The sequence below is a fragment of the Ursus arctos genome, unplaced genomic scaffold, assembly GCF_023065955.2.
Source record: "Ursus arctos isolate Adak ecotype North America unplaced genomic scaffold, UrsArc2.0 scaffold_1, whole genome shotgun sequence".
Lineage (NCBI taxonomy): Eukaryota > Metazoa > Chordata > Mammalia > Carnivora > Ursidae > Ursus > Ursus arctos.
The window spans coordinates 23,919,080-23,933,537 of NW_026622763.1; the positions used below are offsets into that span (position 1 = coordinate 23,919,080).

Here is a 14,458-nt window from a genome sequence, read left to right on the forward strand (position 1 = left end):
AAGTATGCTCTAAGGCTGTAACAAAAATTATGTCTCATGTTTACTAAAATAGTTTCCTAGGGATATTACAGTCCACAAAGAAAAGAATTTTCTTACTTTTAAAAACTACCCAACACAAGCACTTAAATATGTAGAATTTCATTTAAATAAGTCAGTCAACAATTTTTTATAAAGTATTTAACACTTCATTGTAGAAACATAGGCAAAATGACTATTATAACCAAAATGAAAAATACTGTTCAATTTAAAAAATGTACTTAAACAAGAACCTGAAAAAGTTTATGATATGCATAACATTGTTCAAGCAAAATTGCACTAGTATTACATAAATCAATAGTTTATAAAGGCCTCAATATGGCAAAGTTTAGAAATAGGTAGTATGCATGCACATAGTACAACAAAAAGTCTCTTTATAAAACAGCAGTTTTTTTAATGCTTGTACAAAGGGATAAAGAGCAACCACAAACATATTTCATCTGTTAGGTTAATACATTGTGACAGCTAAAAGTCAGTCATGTCTATCAGAGGAACAAAAAGCCCTCCATACCTTGTGAATAAATCTTTTGTGCCTTTAAAGATATCTGTATAAAAATGCTATCCTTTTTTATACAACTTAAATAAATCGTACTTGTTTCAATCAAACTTTGAAAACAAACAAACAGAAAAGTGAATGGGGCCCATGTGTTTTGCATAACCAAAAGAAACCAGAGTACCGGAGTAACTGGTCAGCGTTTACACTCTCCACCTTTGATTGTGGGCAGATAATTGTTCTTCTACAACCTGGAAAGTCCTTTAAGGATGTATTTTGAAGAGGGCAAATATTGGATTAGTCGTACTGTATAGTGGAAACAGTTACCAACTACTCTACTCTAATGGCTGTTTTGCCACCTCCTTCTGACCTAGCAAAGAGGACGCATTCACATGACTGAAATTCTATCGTCAATTTGTGTGCTTACACATTATTGTTCAGTGTTCTGTGTGGTAAGGGGTTCGGGTAATCTTCCACAAAATGCACATGACTGGGAAGAACTTCCTAAGGCATGAGTACCCAATGCCCTGTTGTGCTCTAGGCTGGCTATTTACCTCAGGACTGAGGGAGAACAAGAGGTCTTATTCCATAGCAAGTGTGGTCTTTCCACTTCTCGTTATATTTCTGCTATGTTCTACCACCTAAATATAACTATTGTTGATAGGGTGTATATGCTCAGTATATCACATAGAGTCCACTAAATTTTGGCAAATGTAGTCATAGGCATTCATGCAAATTTTTAATTGTATATATTTTTTAAAGTTTTTCCTCAAAATTTTCATCTATCACTTGGCAATCTAAGGCTAATTGCAAAGCAGGTGATGCTGGGTTTGTGAGGGCTAGATATTTTCAGCAGTCTGAATCAATCTTAATGGGCACAAAGAAGAGAGTTGACCATTCAATCATTCTTCCATCAGTTTAAATGGAAAAATAAAATGACATTGTATTACAGCTTTCAGACCATATAATGAAAAAGTGCAGAGATTCTCTTTGTGGATTAAGTAGAACCAAAAAAGTTCATATAAAATAGATTGCTCATATTCACACTACAAAGGAATATGTTGTTTTTAATTTTAACAAATCCAAAGGTGAATCATATCAGCAGCATTGTTGTAAATTGTATTGTAGTGCAGTTCTTTTTCATAAAAATACCATACAAATGGTCAATCAATAGTCATCAGCAAAAAATAAAACCCAGAAAACTCAGAAAACAATTAACCAGGAGAAAGATAAAGAAGGAGGTAATGCTGATGCCAAAACAAGTATAATACTGTTGGAACATACAAAAGTAATCCTTATATTTTATACATTTATACAGCATATAAAAGGTATCACTGATTATGCCACTGTCTCTCTTATCCCAATTTCTATTTTCTTTGGAAGCAGTTCTTTCCTTTCATCAATACTTCCTAAGGAGTTTCGACAGTTTTGCCCATCCATATATAGTTTTGCATACACAGGATTGGAGTAATTTGTTGGCTGAAGGAGAAAAAAATAGATAAAATCAATTTTTATCATCAATTTTGACCACATTCGTTATTTTCTAGGATGTCTATCTCTCAATGTTAACCACATTTATATGCAATACATTTAATTTTCCAAACAGTAATTATATAAATGTAACTTAAATTCTATTTACAGGCTTTAGTAGACTTTTGTGCGGTATTGGATAAAAACATAATTGTACGTTTTTCAGGTAACTTGTGAATCTAAGAGGAACTTTGACATAATGGTAAAACCCCGAGGATATCTTTGTGAAGACAATATTCACTGAGAGTTTATTTAAAAGCATAAAACATTAAACCAAATCATCTTATTTCCAGTCCTTGTGTTTGCCCCCTTATTGCCATAGCAGTGTCAGGAAAGTGTATTTACAGAAAGTCATCTAATTGCTTGAGGCTTATAATTTTTTCAATATGCAGTTAACAACAGGAAAACAAGGAATAGTAAAATATATTGGTGGAATAGACTTTAAAATAAAGGCAATATTTTTGCTTTAAACAACTCATATGTATTTATTATTGTGAATACTTTTGGACTCTTCCAAAGAATTAAAGTTCATAGTCATCTTAATTTTCTGAGATACTTAGAGCACTTTGAAGTAGAATCGAGACATGCAGAAATGATCTCTTTCGGTTGAAAAACATTCAATGTTTATTATTTTATTAATTGCAACTTAACCCAAGAGAATACTGTCTAGTTTTTGTTTAGTTTTGTTGTCTTCCCAAAAGGAGAACACTAAATCTTAGTTCCGACAAAGAAACATATAATTTTTGAGCCATGCAAGTGAGACAAACATGATAAAACATGAGAATGAAAACAGTTGGTGGGAGAGAGTTACAAGGGAGAACATACTCATCCCTAGGAATCTTTGTACCCTTAGTTTTATCCCTCTTCCATCTACCATGCACCATGTAACTTAAGACAGAGTACCTTTCTCTAGAAACTAGTTACTAATTAAAAAAATTTTTAAGAGTGGTCTTATTAGACCATTTCTAATTTCTCAACATGATGCCATATTTTGTAGTATATTTTTATTTAAGTGGACATCAAACTTGTAAATTACCTAAACAAAACATCTGAATAGGAAGTGAATAAAACCAAACATGAATTTAAGTTTAGATTATTCAGTTTAAATTTCTGGCTAGAGATTTCTAAGAATAGCAATACTCATTTTTTTGGTTAAAGTGCTGTGACATTTTCAAAATCAGCAGAAGAGATATTTCTCCTTAATAGCTTGTCTAAAATGATAACGTGTTTTCTATGTAATCTTGCATAAGCGGGACATCTAACATAAGCCTCTGATTTTAATGCTGTTTTGAAATCTCCTGTTAATTAAAAACTCAATTAAAGACAGCCCCTATCTAAGTCTAGCCATCATCTTTCATTGCGAGGGGTTCTGTGATGGAATGGATATGGAATAATGAATTTTCTTCTCTCACCCCAGCAGTTAGTGGTCCTTTCAAATCAGAGTTTAGGTAGATGGGAGGCGCTGTGTGCGGAAGCTTGAAAGCACTGGACCCTCCCCCTATATACCTGGCCTGTATGTAAACAGAGAATTTTAGTTTCCAATCTAATATCATGGAACGATTTTCATTGACATAAACTCATATTAAGTCATAAAAATAGCATAAAAATACTCATTAGCCCTGGGGCACCAACGGTGGGCTCATTGTAGCTTTACTAGAATAAGAAAACAACTACAAATATTGGATCTGTGCTTCTTAAGTAGACATTTCTATTATGTAAAGCTTACAGATAGACACACCATGCATCAAGTCACCTCCACACATTTCCATTTATTTAACTTCATCCATCCCAAAGGAATCATATCTTTGCTAACCACTCAGTGAAAAATCCCCAAGCCTCCCCCACTTAAGGTTTTGTCTCTTTGAAAAGTTCTGACAATAGTCCATTCTGAACACTCAAGTATCTGACTGCTTCTAATTAAAGATTCATCACCACTCTGTATTTAAAAATAATTAAAAATGTTACATTTAAAAAAATCTGTGTTTTGGAAATCTGACTCTCCAGATGAATTACTAATTAAACTAGTTCACTAAGTCCCCGTGCAAGAGCACTGACTTTAGATTTTCTTGGGTCTAAGGGCAGAATTAGCCAATCTGGTATACTCATATTTGGGATAAAGTATTTATTAGTGGCCCAAAAGGGGGGAAAACCTAGCCAAAACTTGAAGAGCATAAGAAGTTAATGTACAAATTTGAAATTAATTAAAGGTGAATTGAAAAAAATTTAACTATCAACTCTTAACAATGAATAATCACAAAGTTTGGAACAAGGGCAAGGGTCTCAGAAAAAGATTTTAAATTTAAAATCAGGTCAATATTGCCTCTTCATTTTCCCCCACAAAGATCTCCCTGAAAAAATATTGAAAATAGTCTAAGTAAGATTTGAGATGAATTTGGAGATAAAATCAGTAAGTACTAATTTCCTTTTTTGTAATCTTCAAACTGTTCTGTGATTGCCTCCATAGTCAAATCTTTTTTATTAACTTTATTTACTACTTCAGTTATTTTGATTAGAAGGTATGATTGAAGTATAAGTTTTAACCATTTTGAAAATAATGAAAATGCTCAATAAAATCCTCTTTATGTGTAATGCAATTTTTATTTGATCATATCATGACTTTATCAAACTGTCATGACTCAGCAAATACTCTATGAAAACATTTGATTATTAAGGTGGCTTCGGTGTGGCCCTCTGCTTTCCTCAAAGTGTTTATATTTGTAAGAACTAGTTGTGTCTTTGCAGTTACTTCTTAGGCAACAATTCATATTTACATTTCAAAAATCAGAGGCTGGTTAGACTCAGCCATCTAAGTCACATTAATGTAATTTTGGTCAATCAGTCAGCAAATTGGTAAATAAATATTTATTGATTATTGCATGCAAAATACATTAAAAGTATATCTGTGGGGCATTGAAGCATAGTTTTATCTTCCTAGAATAAATGTGGAAAAATTTTTAAATGGAGTACTAAAAAGCTATTTTCTTTAAGTATCCAAAATTGGCTTATTTCTATCACTAGAAATAAAAATGATGGGGAAAATGAGAACTCTCCTTATGAAAGTGTATAAAGTATGTCCTCATCAGTTCATATTACACTTACAGTGTACTTTTTCCTAAGAAAAATTCAAAGAATATGAGAAGTCTATTATTTATCTTCTTCACAGATAAATTATCAAAAAACAACGTGCACCATATATAGAGTCTTCTATTTTTAAGTAGAAAACACTGAAACTTAGGTTTTTAGGATTTATTTCATGAACCATTTCAAATGTAGGAGTTAATTAATGAATTAATAATTAATAGTAAATATAAATTTACTTCTAATTGAGAAAAAATCACTACAATATCCTCTGATAATGTAAAAAATTATACATGCAGTAATATTTGATTCCTTTTCAGACAAATAAATATTTGACCATCAATGTCAGGCTCAAGACAGTCTGGCCATGGATTCAGAACTAGCTTGAATGTATGGGACCCTATTCAACATCTTTGGGAACAGTTATTGTTATAAGTGCAAACCCATTTGGACTATAGATTGGTTGCTGTGATTATTTACAATGTGAAGGTCATTTTGGACAAGGCACCTTTAATATATCAAAAAATAAATTAGCTACCCAATAAATGAATAAGCTAAGAAAAATCATTCCAAAATGTTGATGCTCTTAATTCCAAAAGTTGATGTTCTTAATTCACAGTAATATATTCTATAATTAACATGCAAAATATGAAGATAATACAGTGTAGTGAATCTTAGCAAGTTTATTTTATCTGGATAATTGTATCATTTATCTATTTCTCTTAAAAGCTGCTAATCTGAGCATCCAATGATAACTTTACCAAAAAAGTCAGATTTTTAGGCTGTGTGTATCAATGACATGACTCAAATCAATAGGAAGGCTACTATAGTAGAAAAATATATTTTCAAAAGTAATTTGATTACAAACAAATCCAAGGGCACAGCTTAGTTGAATCAATGACACACTACTGGAAATAAAATACTTATTTTGACAATGAAGTACTGTACTCTTTATTATTAAAAAAGAAATCAGACAGTATTTTTATACTAGGCTGCATATTTAGATATGCTAGCATATTAACACATTTGAATAAGACATTATTTTAAGTAACCTATACATGTTTATAAACTAAATGAATGAATAAATATGTATTTTCCAAAACATGTTATCTTAACTTCATGCTTCAGGTGAATGCAATCCATAATTTTATTTTTTTCTTTAAAAGAGACTATAACATTCAGTGCATCCTAAAGTTCTTTACTATAACTTCAGATAAAAGAAATGCTGATAAAATTCAGGACTAATTATAGATAAGTGACTCAGGAATGTTAGTGCCTACTCTCCATCATGTTAAAACATATTACCTTGGTTGCATCCACCATAAAGCCAGGATCTAAAAGACCTCCATCGCTGTGATCATGACCCACCTCATACATGTTATAAGATGGGTTGCCAATTTCTACATTGATTCCTCCATTGATAATAGGCTGTCTTCTAATAGTTTTTGTCCTAGAATATGTGAACATTAATATAAGTATAAACTGTCTCAGTATTATAATCATGATACATAAAGCTATCATATTTGTAGATTTACTGACTTGTTTTAATGTAACTCATAGAAAGTTCATAAATAAAGTGCATTCAAAATAAATTATATTTAACAAGTTATAGAAGAACCAAAGAAGTCTTAATGTGATAAGTTATTTCCCCAAATTATTTAGATTTGACAGCAAAAAAGACACTTGGAACATATTCCTCTTAAATAGCTAATATATTAGTTGAAGCTGAATATTCACTAATTCATTATTTTTTAAATTCACTTTTACCCTTTATTTTTGAAAACTATGACTAAAAAGTAGTGATAAAGAATCTTTGAAATAGGGATGCTGGGGTGGTTCAGTTGGTTAAGTGGCTGCCCTCAGCTCGGGTCATGATCCGTTGGATTCAGTCCCACATTGCACATCTTGTTCAGTGGGGAGCCTGCTTCTCCCTCTCCCTCTGTCCCTCCCCACAACTCCTGCTCTCTGTCAAATAAATAAATAAATAAATAAATAAATAAATAAATAAATAAATATCTTTGAAAAAGATATATTTTTTTTGTATTTGACAGTGAGAGAGAGAGCACATGAGCAGGGAGGGCAGCAGAGGGGGAGGGAGAAGCAGACTCCCCGCTGAGCAGGGAGCCAGACGTGGGGCTCCATCCCAGAACCCCAGGATCATGACCTGAGCTGAAGGCAGCCGCCTAACCAGCTGAACCACCCAGATGCCCCTGAAATAGATTGTTTTCAATCCCCAAGTCATCCTTTTTTAAAAAACTGACCAACAAACACTTTGTTCCAGATAATAACCCTACAGACAAGCTACTCCTTCCAGATCTTTATAACTGCATATTCACATACATTGAAAAATTATACTTCCAGGAATATATAAAATTAACCAAGGCAGAATTTGTGAATGAAGTGCACAGGTTGTGATACATAATACATATGCAGTATCATTGTATTGACATCACTAATCTGACACATTAAGATAATAGGCTGCACTTCAGAGACTCTTGCTGTTTCATGGAAAAACTACCACAAATGTAAAATTCTACTGAAATTTTAATTAATATGTCCCCTTGCTCGTTTTGTTAGAATATATAAATGGAGCCATTCCATCAACATAACAAGGGAGAAGAGCTTCCTGAATTATACTCACTTTAAAATGAAACAGAAGGATAAAACGGTTTGAAACAAGATTTTGAGGTTGGAATAACTAAATCATGTTTTTAAGAATTCAAAAAAAATTAAAGGAAAAATATCACTACGTTCCTGTAACTATGTGTATAATTAATTTACTGACCTTTTGTCTGGACCATTGAATCTTACCTTCTTTTTCTTTTACAAAGCACTAAACCAATTACTAAGGTGGTTATCAAAGTCACCAGGAGGACTAGAGGCACAATAATGGCGATGCTTCCTGAAAAAGAAATGAATGCATAGTTGAACAAATAAATGAAATGAATTAAAAATTGATATAACTGAATACTTTATTATACTAAATCATTTGACCATTGATGTAATGCAAAGTAAAGCTCAGGCCGAATGTCTATATTCTTAGTTCATAACTATGTTACTGAAAAATCACTCTCCTATTAAATACTTGATCTGCTGGAAATGTTTCTTTAGATATCTTTCATTTATGTGTTACAGTTAAATACCTTGAGGTTAGAAATGCTGATTTCTTTGTCAGTTTGAGTCTGATTCTCACTACACATATTTACTTGCAATGTTGTAAGTACATGCTGGTAACTTCTTGTAAATCAATGATGACTGAACACATATTGACACAGTTCCACTGGCTACAATCCCACCTTTAGTTTTGTTCCTTTAGCTATAAATACTCTCTATCAGTGAGTACGTGTAGCAAATCAGATGGCAGACTGGCCAAACAGAAGGACATCAGTGTTGGATTCAGGTGGACATAGCCTGAATATCAGTTTCACAACTTACTTAGTGTGAGCCCTTGGAAAGATAATTCAAAACTTGAGCCTCATGCTCCTTGCCAATAAAACAGAGACAAGGAGACTTATTACACAGGGCTATTAGCTTGATTCAACAGAATGGGGGGGGCAGGTAGGGAGGCAAAGGGGACTCTTTCTTAAGTTTCAGTTCCAGAATAATTTCAGCAAAATAAATCTGAGGGTTTGGCTTCTGTTGTAAATGTCACCTTTTCCTGTGTATTTATAAAAATGATCTTAGGTTGTATCTTCAAAATGGAATAAAAGATCTATGGAATAGATCTCCAAGAGTGGTCAGAGAAACTGGGTCTTAGTTTTTATGCATCTGAGCATAGGGGAGAAATAAAATGGAGGAGAACCTCCATTTCTGCCTTGGCAATAAGAGCAACCATCTCCCTCCTCCCCACCCTCCCCCCCTTCCCCAGAGGAAGGAGATAATACCCCTTTGCTGGTAATGTGATCCACAGGAAAATACACCTACAGTTATGTCACTTGTGCAGGAAGAAAACTGAAAGTGAGGGTCGCTTAATAACAAGAGAGCATTAAGTAGCTCTATTAAGTACCTAATGTTAACTTTTCCAACAGATAAATGTCTAGCGCCTGTGAGTCAAAGGCTTTTGTCTATTTAGAATAACCATCTGGTTGATTCAGTTGAGTCAGCTAAAAACTAAAACAAACGAACCTCAAAACTAGTTGAAATTTTTTGTGGGGATCTTGAATGTTTCAAGAATGAAATATTAGGAATAATTAAATATATAAATTTTCCTCTGCAAATACACATGCATGTAAAAATACTGTGATAGAAATGAATGGCACTGTTAACACAATCAGCAGCTGCTTAGGGACTACAAAATAGTAATATAGATCAGTTTTGATAGCTCTAGACAGAAGATATCTGTGGGACATAGTCTACACTGGAGATCGCTTACCAAAATACCAAAAAGTCTTTATTAAGGAAATCTCATGTATAAAATAATCTACTTTGGAAATTTAAAAATCATTTGTTTAAAATAACCAAATAACTACCTCTTTCATGCAAGAAAAAAAAAAAAAACAAAAAAACGACTTGCCTTATTTAGTCAGATTCTAAAATGTAAAACTCATTTTATTATTTCATGTTCTTACCAGGCCTATACAACTTAGTGAGTTTGATATTATATTACCTTCTTGTTTGGGGGAAAGTGAACTTTATATGAATGTGTAATTTATTAGTAATTAATGAAAGTAGAGAATCTGGCACCTTGGATAGTAATTAACATTTATTCACAAATTTTTAAATACCACTGAACAGCTTGGTCTCTTCATAAACTATGACTTCAACTGATTGATCATGACTTTATAAATATCCTTACTTCATTATTTATCCTTTCCCCCCCTAAAATTTGTCGTAAATTGGTATATAAAATACTTACCAATTCTGGTCTTAAGGTATATGAAGTTACTTTCCCTTCACTGCCAATTGTATATGATTTAAAAAAAAAGATTTTATTTGTTCTATATAGTTTCTTTTATTTCTATATAAGGTAGAAATACTGTTATGTATACATGCTAAAAAACTTACCAATCTCTTTCTTTTTCTTTCTGCCATCTGTGATGGCAGTTCTAATTCCTTACATTGCAGCACTTTGTTTAAGGGCCTAGACTTCTAAAATGTCTGTATAACTACTTAAAGTAACTGCAGTAATGCTTAGTGTAGCCGATAAATAATGCAGGAGGGCAACTGGACAAGTTTTTAAAATTGGATTTTATAAAATTTTTATATCAAATGAAACAATCGGTAACAACATATTTTTAAAAGAATTAGAAGACAGATATTTATCAAAATAAGTACAGAGCAGTAAATATATTGTAACATATATCAATCAAAGTTTACTGCAGGTGATTTTTTACTTTTAGCTGTAACTTGTTGGTGGATTGTTTAAACTGATTTTTGAAAAAGCACATTCTGTACTTATTAAAGATGGAGAGGATATCTCAACATCTTGATAACCTTGTCACATAAAATAAGAGTCTTTCTCTGCAACATTGTTCTGAAGCCTTGTTACACAACACTTTCCCATTAGAAAGGACTGTGTTATCAAAATATTAGGTTGAAGAGCCCCTTTCCCTGGGAGAGGCAGGATAGCAGTTGAGATAATAGATGGTGGAGCCAGGCTATCTCCGTCCAAACCTCAGCTTACTAGCAACATATCCTTGGGCATATTAGTTACCTTTGTTTCAGTTCACACATCCACAAAATGAGAGTCATCATTAATATGACCTCATGGTAATGCAAATAGGATTGTCTATCATGTAGAAAGTATAATATACATGTTTATATAAGAATTACAAATATATATTGCCATAGAACTGTGCTTGATTGAGTAGGGGAAGGTGGTGAGACCATTTTGGGACACGTTGAACTTGAGATTCCCATAGAATACAGATGATATAGACATTGCCATGGATATAGCAATTGTGCAGTGGGATCTATGCCTCCAACTCAGGAGACAAACCAGGATTGAGAATGGAAACATAGGGGTAATCAACATAGAGTTGGTAAGTGAGGTCAAGAATTATGGACCACCATGAAGAGTGTGTATACTGTAAGTGGAGAATGAGTTGCCCAGAAGAGACAGGGAAAACATATCTCACAAAGAAGAGAGTTGCTTTGAGAGGTAAGAAGGGAACCAGAATAATTCAGTGTCATGGAAGTCAGAGGAAGAGAACCTTTTGTTTATTCGTTGAATTTATGGTGGAAAAATATAAATATTAAACATGCCATTACAATAAGTTTCTTTTGATACGTTGCTATATATTCTGCTCCTAAATTCATGTTCACATATATGCATAAATGTGAATGTAGATATGTTTTTGTGATTAGGATCTTTTCTCTTAAGCATTGTGATAAACTGTAATTTTAAAAATCATAAAGAAAATATCCTCACTTTGTATCACTCTCCCTCTTGTCTCCTTGATGCCAGCACGCTGGTCTTTCAAAACCTTGAGCATCTCTCTTTCCTGTTCCACAGCTTTTGTATCTGCACTCTCTTGGTTTTGAAATACCCTCAACTTCTTCTCTTTCTAATCCTTCAACTCTCAGCTTCCGTATCATCACCTCAGAGAAATCACTCCTGACCTCAGTTCTCACCTGCCTTTCTTTTACTTTTGCTTCTTTTTTTTTGCTTCCTTCACAGAACCAAACAAAACTTAGAGTTATTTCATAAATCTGCATGTTTACTCATTTGTTTGCTTCCTTGTTTTATTGCTGTTTACCCTTCTAGAACCTCAGCTTCAAAGAAGAGGCACTATCTCACTCAGTGACTTGTCTCTGGGATCTCATTCAGTACTTGACACTTAGTTGAGGCTTGATAAATATTTGCTTTGGAAGAATTAAGACAAAGGCATTATTTTGTTGCATGTTTCACTTATCTCTCTATATTTGCAAATTTTGGGTTCCTTGGTATCTCATAATTAGTTTTTTTTTTCCTATTTTAAAACAAGATGACGTAAAAGAGACAAGGGCAAAATAGGAAAAGAGGAAACACAGCTCCCTAACAGGTATCACATCTCTTTTGTCACTGTGCTAAAATACAGCTTCTCAGTATTACTGCCTCACAAATGCTGAGTATATTCTTATCTTCTTCAATTTTAGCAAATATGAATAGCATAATTCAAACATTGAGCATTCACTCCCTTAAAACTTTAGGTAAAATTTAAATAGAAGTACCCAAGGAATATTTTATCATATTTAATTTAAAACTCTTCAAAATAACTTTGGAGGAGTCAGACTAGCTTTTTTTAAGTGGCAACTCAACAGAACATGCTAGGATAATAGATCTGTTTAATTCCACAGGCTGACTTTTTTTTTTGATACTTTAAACAGCAATGGCCAGAAAACATCAGCATGAGTACTCGGAGATGATTAAGAAAGCTGTGCATCAATTAGAAATCTCCATGCAGGCTGACAGTAGTCAGGCCAACAGAAGCAGTGTCTTCTTTATTATTCGAAGGTCCAATGATTATGGAATGCTTCACTGTTAGTGGAAACGCAGATCTGAAAACACACTGCTAAAGTGTCTGTCTTTCTTACTGGGCAGATGACTTCTTTCCAAGTTTGGGGAACATTAGACAACCATTAAAAACTACTGGGCTTTACCTTAGGTAGGATCAGTTTAACTACCTTTTTTCCTTCTTCCAGAGTTATTGAGGCAAGTTTCTCTAAGCATAAATGTCTGATGATAAGTGCCTTTTAATAGTGTCATTATGTGGTCAACTTTGCTCAAATTTAAGAAAATTTGACATTTACATAGCTAATGCCCTTTCAATGTGCATTGATACTTCCATTAAATTTAATGACTTTAAATCAGTGATGGAAGGAAGGACATCAGAATCTTTGGAAAAAGGGTTACAAATACTTGCAACTCTTTCTGTTTGATAGTCCCTATTTTAGAACTGCTGTATGTAATTAGAGGCATTTGTCTTATAAGGGAGCTTTTTGCCCCTGCAAATAATTGGAGACACCACCCTCCAACAAAAACATCTGTTGTTCCCCTCCCCCAAACCATTTCCAAACACCAAACCTTCCCTTGTGGGTGGAACTTACATTAAATTTGAAAACTCAATTGATGTGCTACTTTGTATTCTTTTTTTTTTCACAGAGTTTATCAATACTGAAAATTGGTTTTGACTCTTTAAAAGGCTATATATCTCATTTATCTTAGATAACTGAGAAATCACCAAAATAAAAGGCTTGTCTCCACAATTCTCAACTTATAAATTCAGTATGTTCTCCAGGTTAATAACTTGAAATGCATTTTTCATTTAAAAACAACGCTATTAATGATTGTTGAGTTTTGCAACTGGTTCACAAAATCATATGTAAATTAGTGTACCTCCAGAACAATTATTGGTAATATGGATAGTGAGCCCTAGATCCTGGGAAGAGAGAATAGGAAGGTTTTGTTTTTCTTTCCCTTTTGCAGTATCAAATTAGGCAAGGTAAATTTTGCTTCCTCTGCTAACTTTTACGAACCAGTTCCTCAAATCCCAGTGCCCTATTCCTACAATAATGTCCCCATAGCTTTCCAAAGGCCTTTCCCCTTTCCTTCCCTAAGGACAACACACAAATTCCAGGGTAAACCCCAAACACTCTATAATCAAAGATTACTCATCTCATCTCTGAAAATTCAAATATTCATGTCTAGGCTGTTTACTCTAGATCTATTTGTCATTTTTCAAAATGCTCATGCTTATTAGCCCAAATTATCTCTAAATGGTGGGACTTTGGACAGTGTTGCTTGAAGGATCTTAAGCAGTGACAGAGAAACTATTTGGGAGCAGGAGCAACAAACAAGTAGGTCAGCAAACACCAGGATCCTGCATCTATGGTACAAAAATTGCATACTTTTGCCTTCGATAATGCCTTTCCTTTTTCATAAACTCCATAGTATGTTTCTTTTTGTTTTCATGAAAGTTTTTTTTCACCAGCAGTGATGGACTAGAGAAAAATTGCTAAGGTAAACATTTATCCATTAGTGATATTATTTTTCTTCTTCGAGAATATATTTACCCATTTGATAGATATTCCATATTTCAAAAATTTTCCACTCATAATAAAATTAATGATAATATGTGTGAATTGGGAAACTTTATTTTTGACTTTCATCTTGAAAATCTTTATAAAATCATTTAAAGCTATTAAAAATATACACATGGACACACAATGATGATGTAGATGGACTTTCATATCAGTGACTTGTCCTAAGACTACAGCTGTACAAAAAAAGATTTGCAAAATGTTGAGCTATATTTTAATACACTTCAAAACAAATACTTTGAAGACAAGCAATAAATCAACCATAACTATTACAATTTGCTTGCTAATATACTTTTCTTT

At 33.2% G+C, this 14,458-nt stretch overlaps 1 protein-coding gene across 1 annotated transcript in view; it reads right to left on the reverse strand.

Moving 5' to 3' along the window:
* Positions 1-464: 464 nt before the first annotated feature.
* Positions 465-14,458, reverse strand: part of LRP1B (LDL receptor related protein 1B) — a 1,450,575-nt gene continuing 1,436,581 nt past the window's right edge. Inside the window, exons 88-90 of the mRNA XM_057306380.1 lie at positions 7,949-8,039; positions 6,443-6,587; positions 465-2,008 (exon numbers count right to left, since the gene is read on the reverse strand). Coding sequence (XP_057162363.1) covers positions 1,868-2,008; positions 6,443-6,587; positions 7,949-8,039 — 377 coding nt within the window. The 3' untranslated portion in view covers positions 465-1,867. The remainder of the gene's footprint in view (positions 2,009-6,442; positions 6,588-7,948; positions 8,040-14,458) is intronic.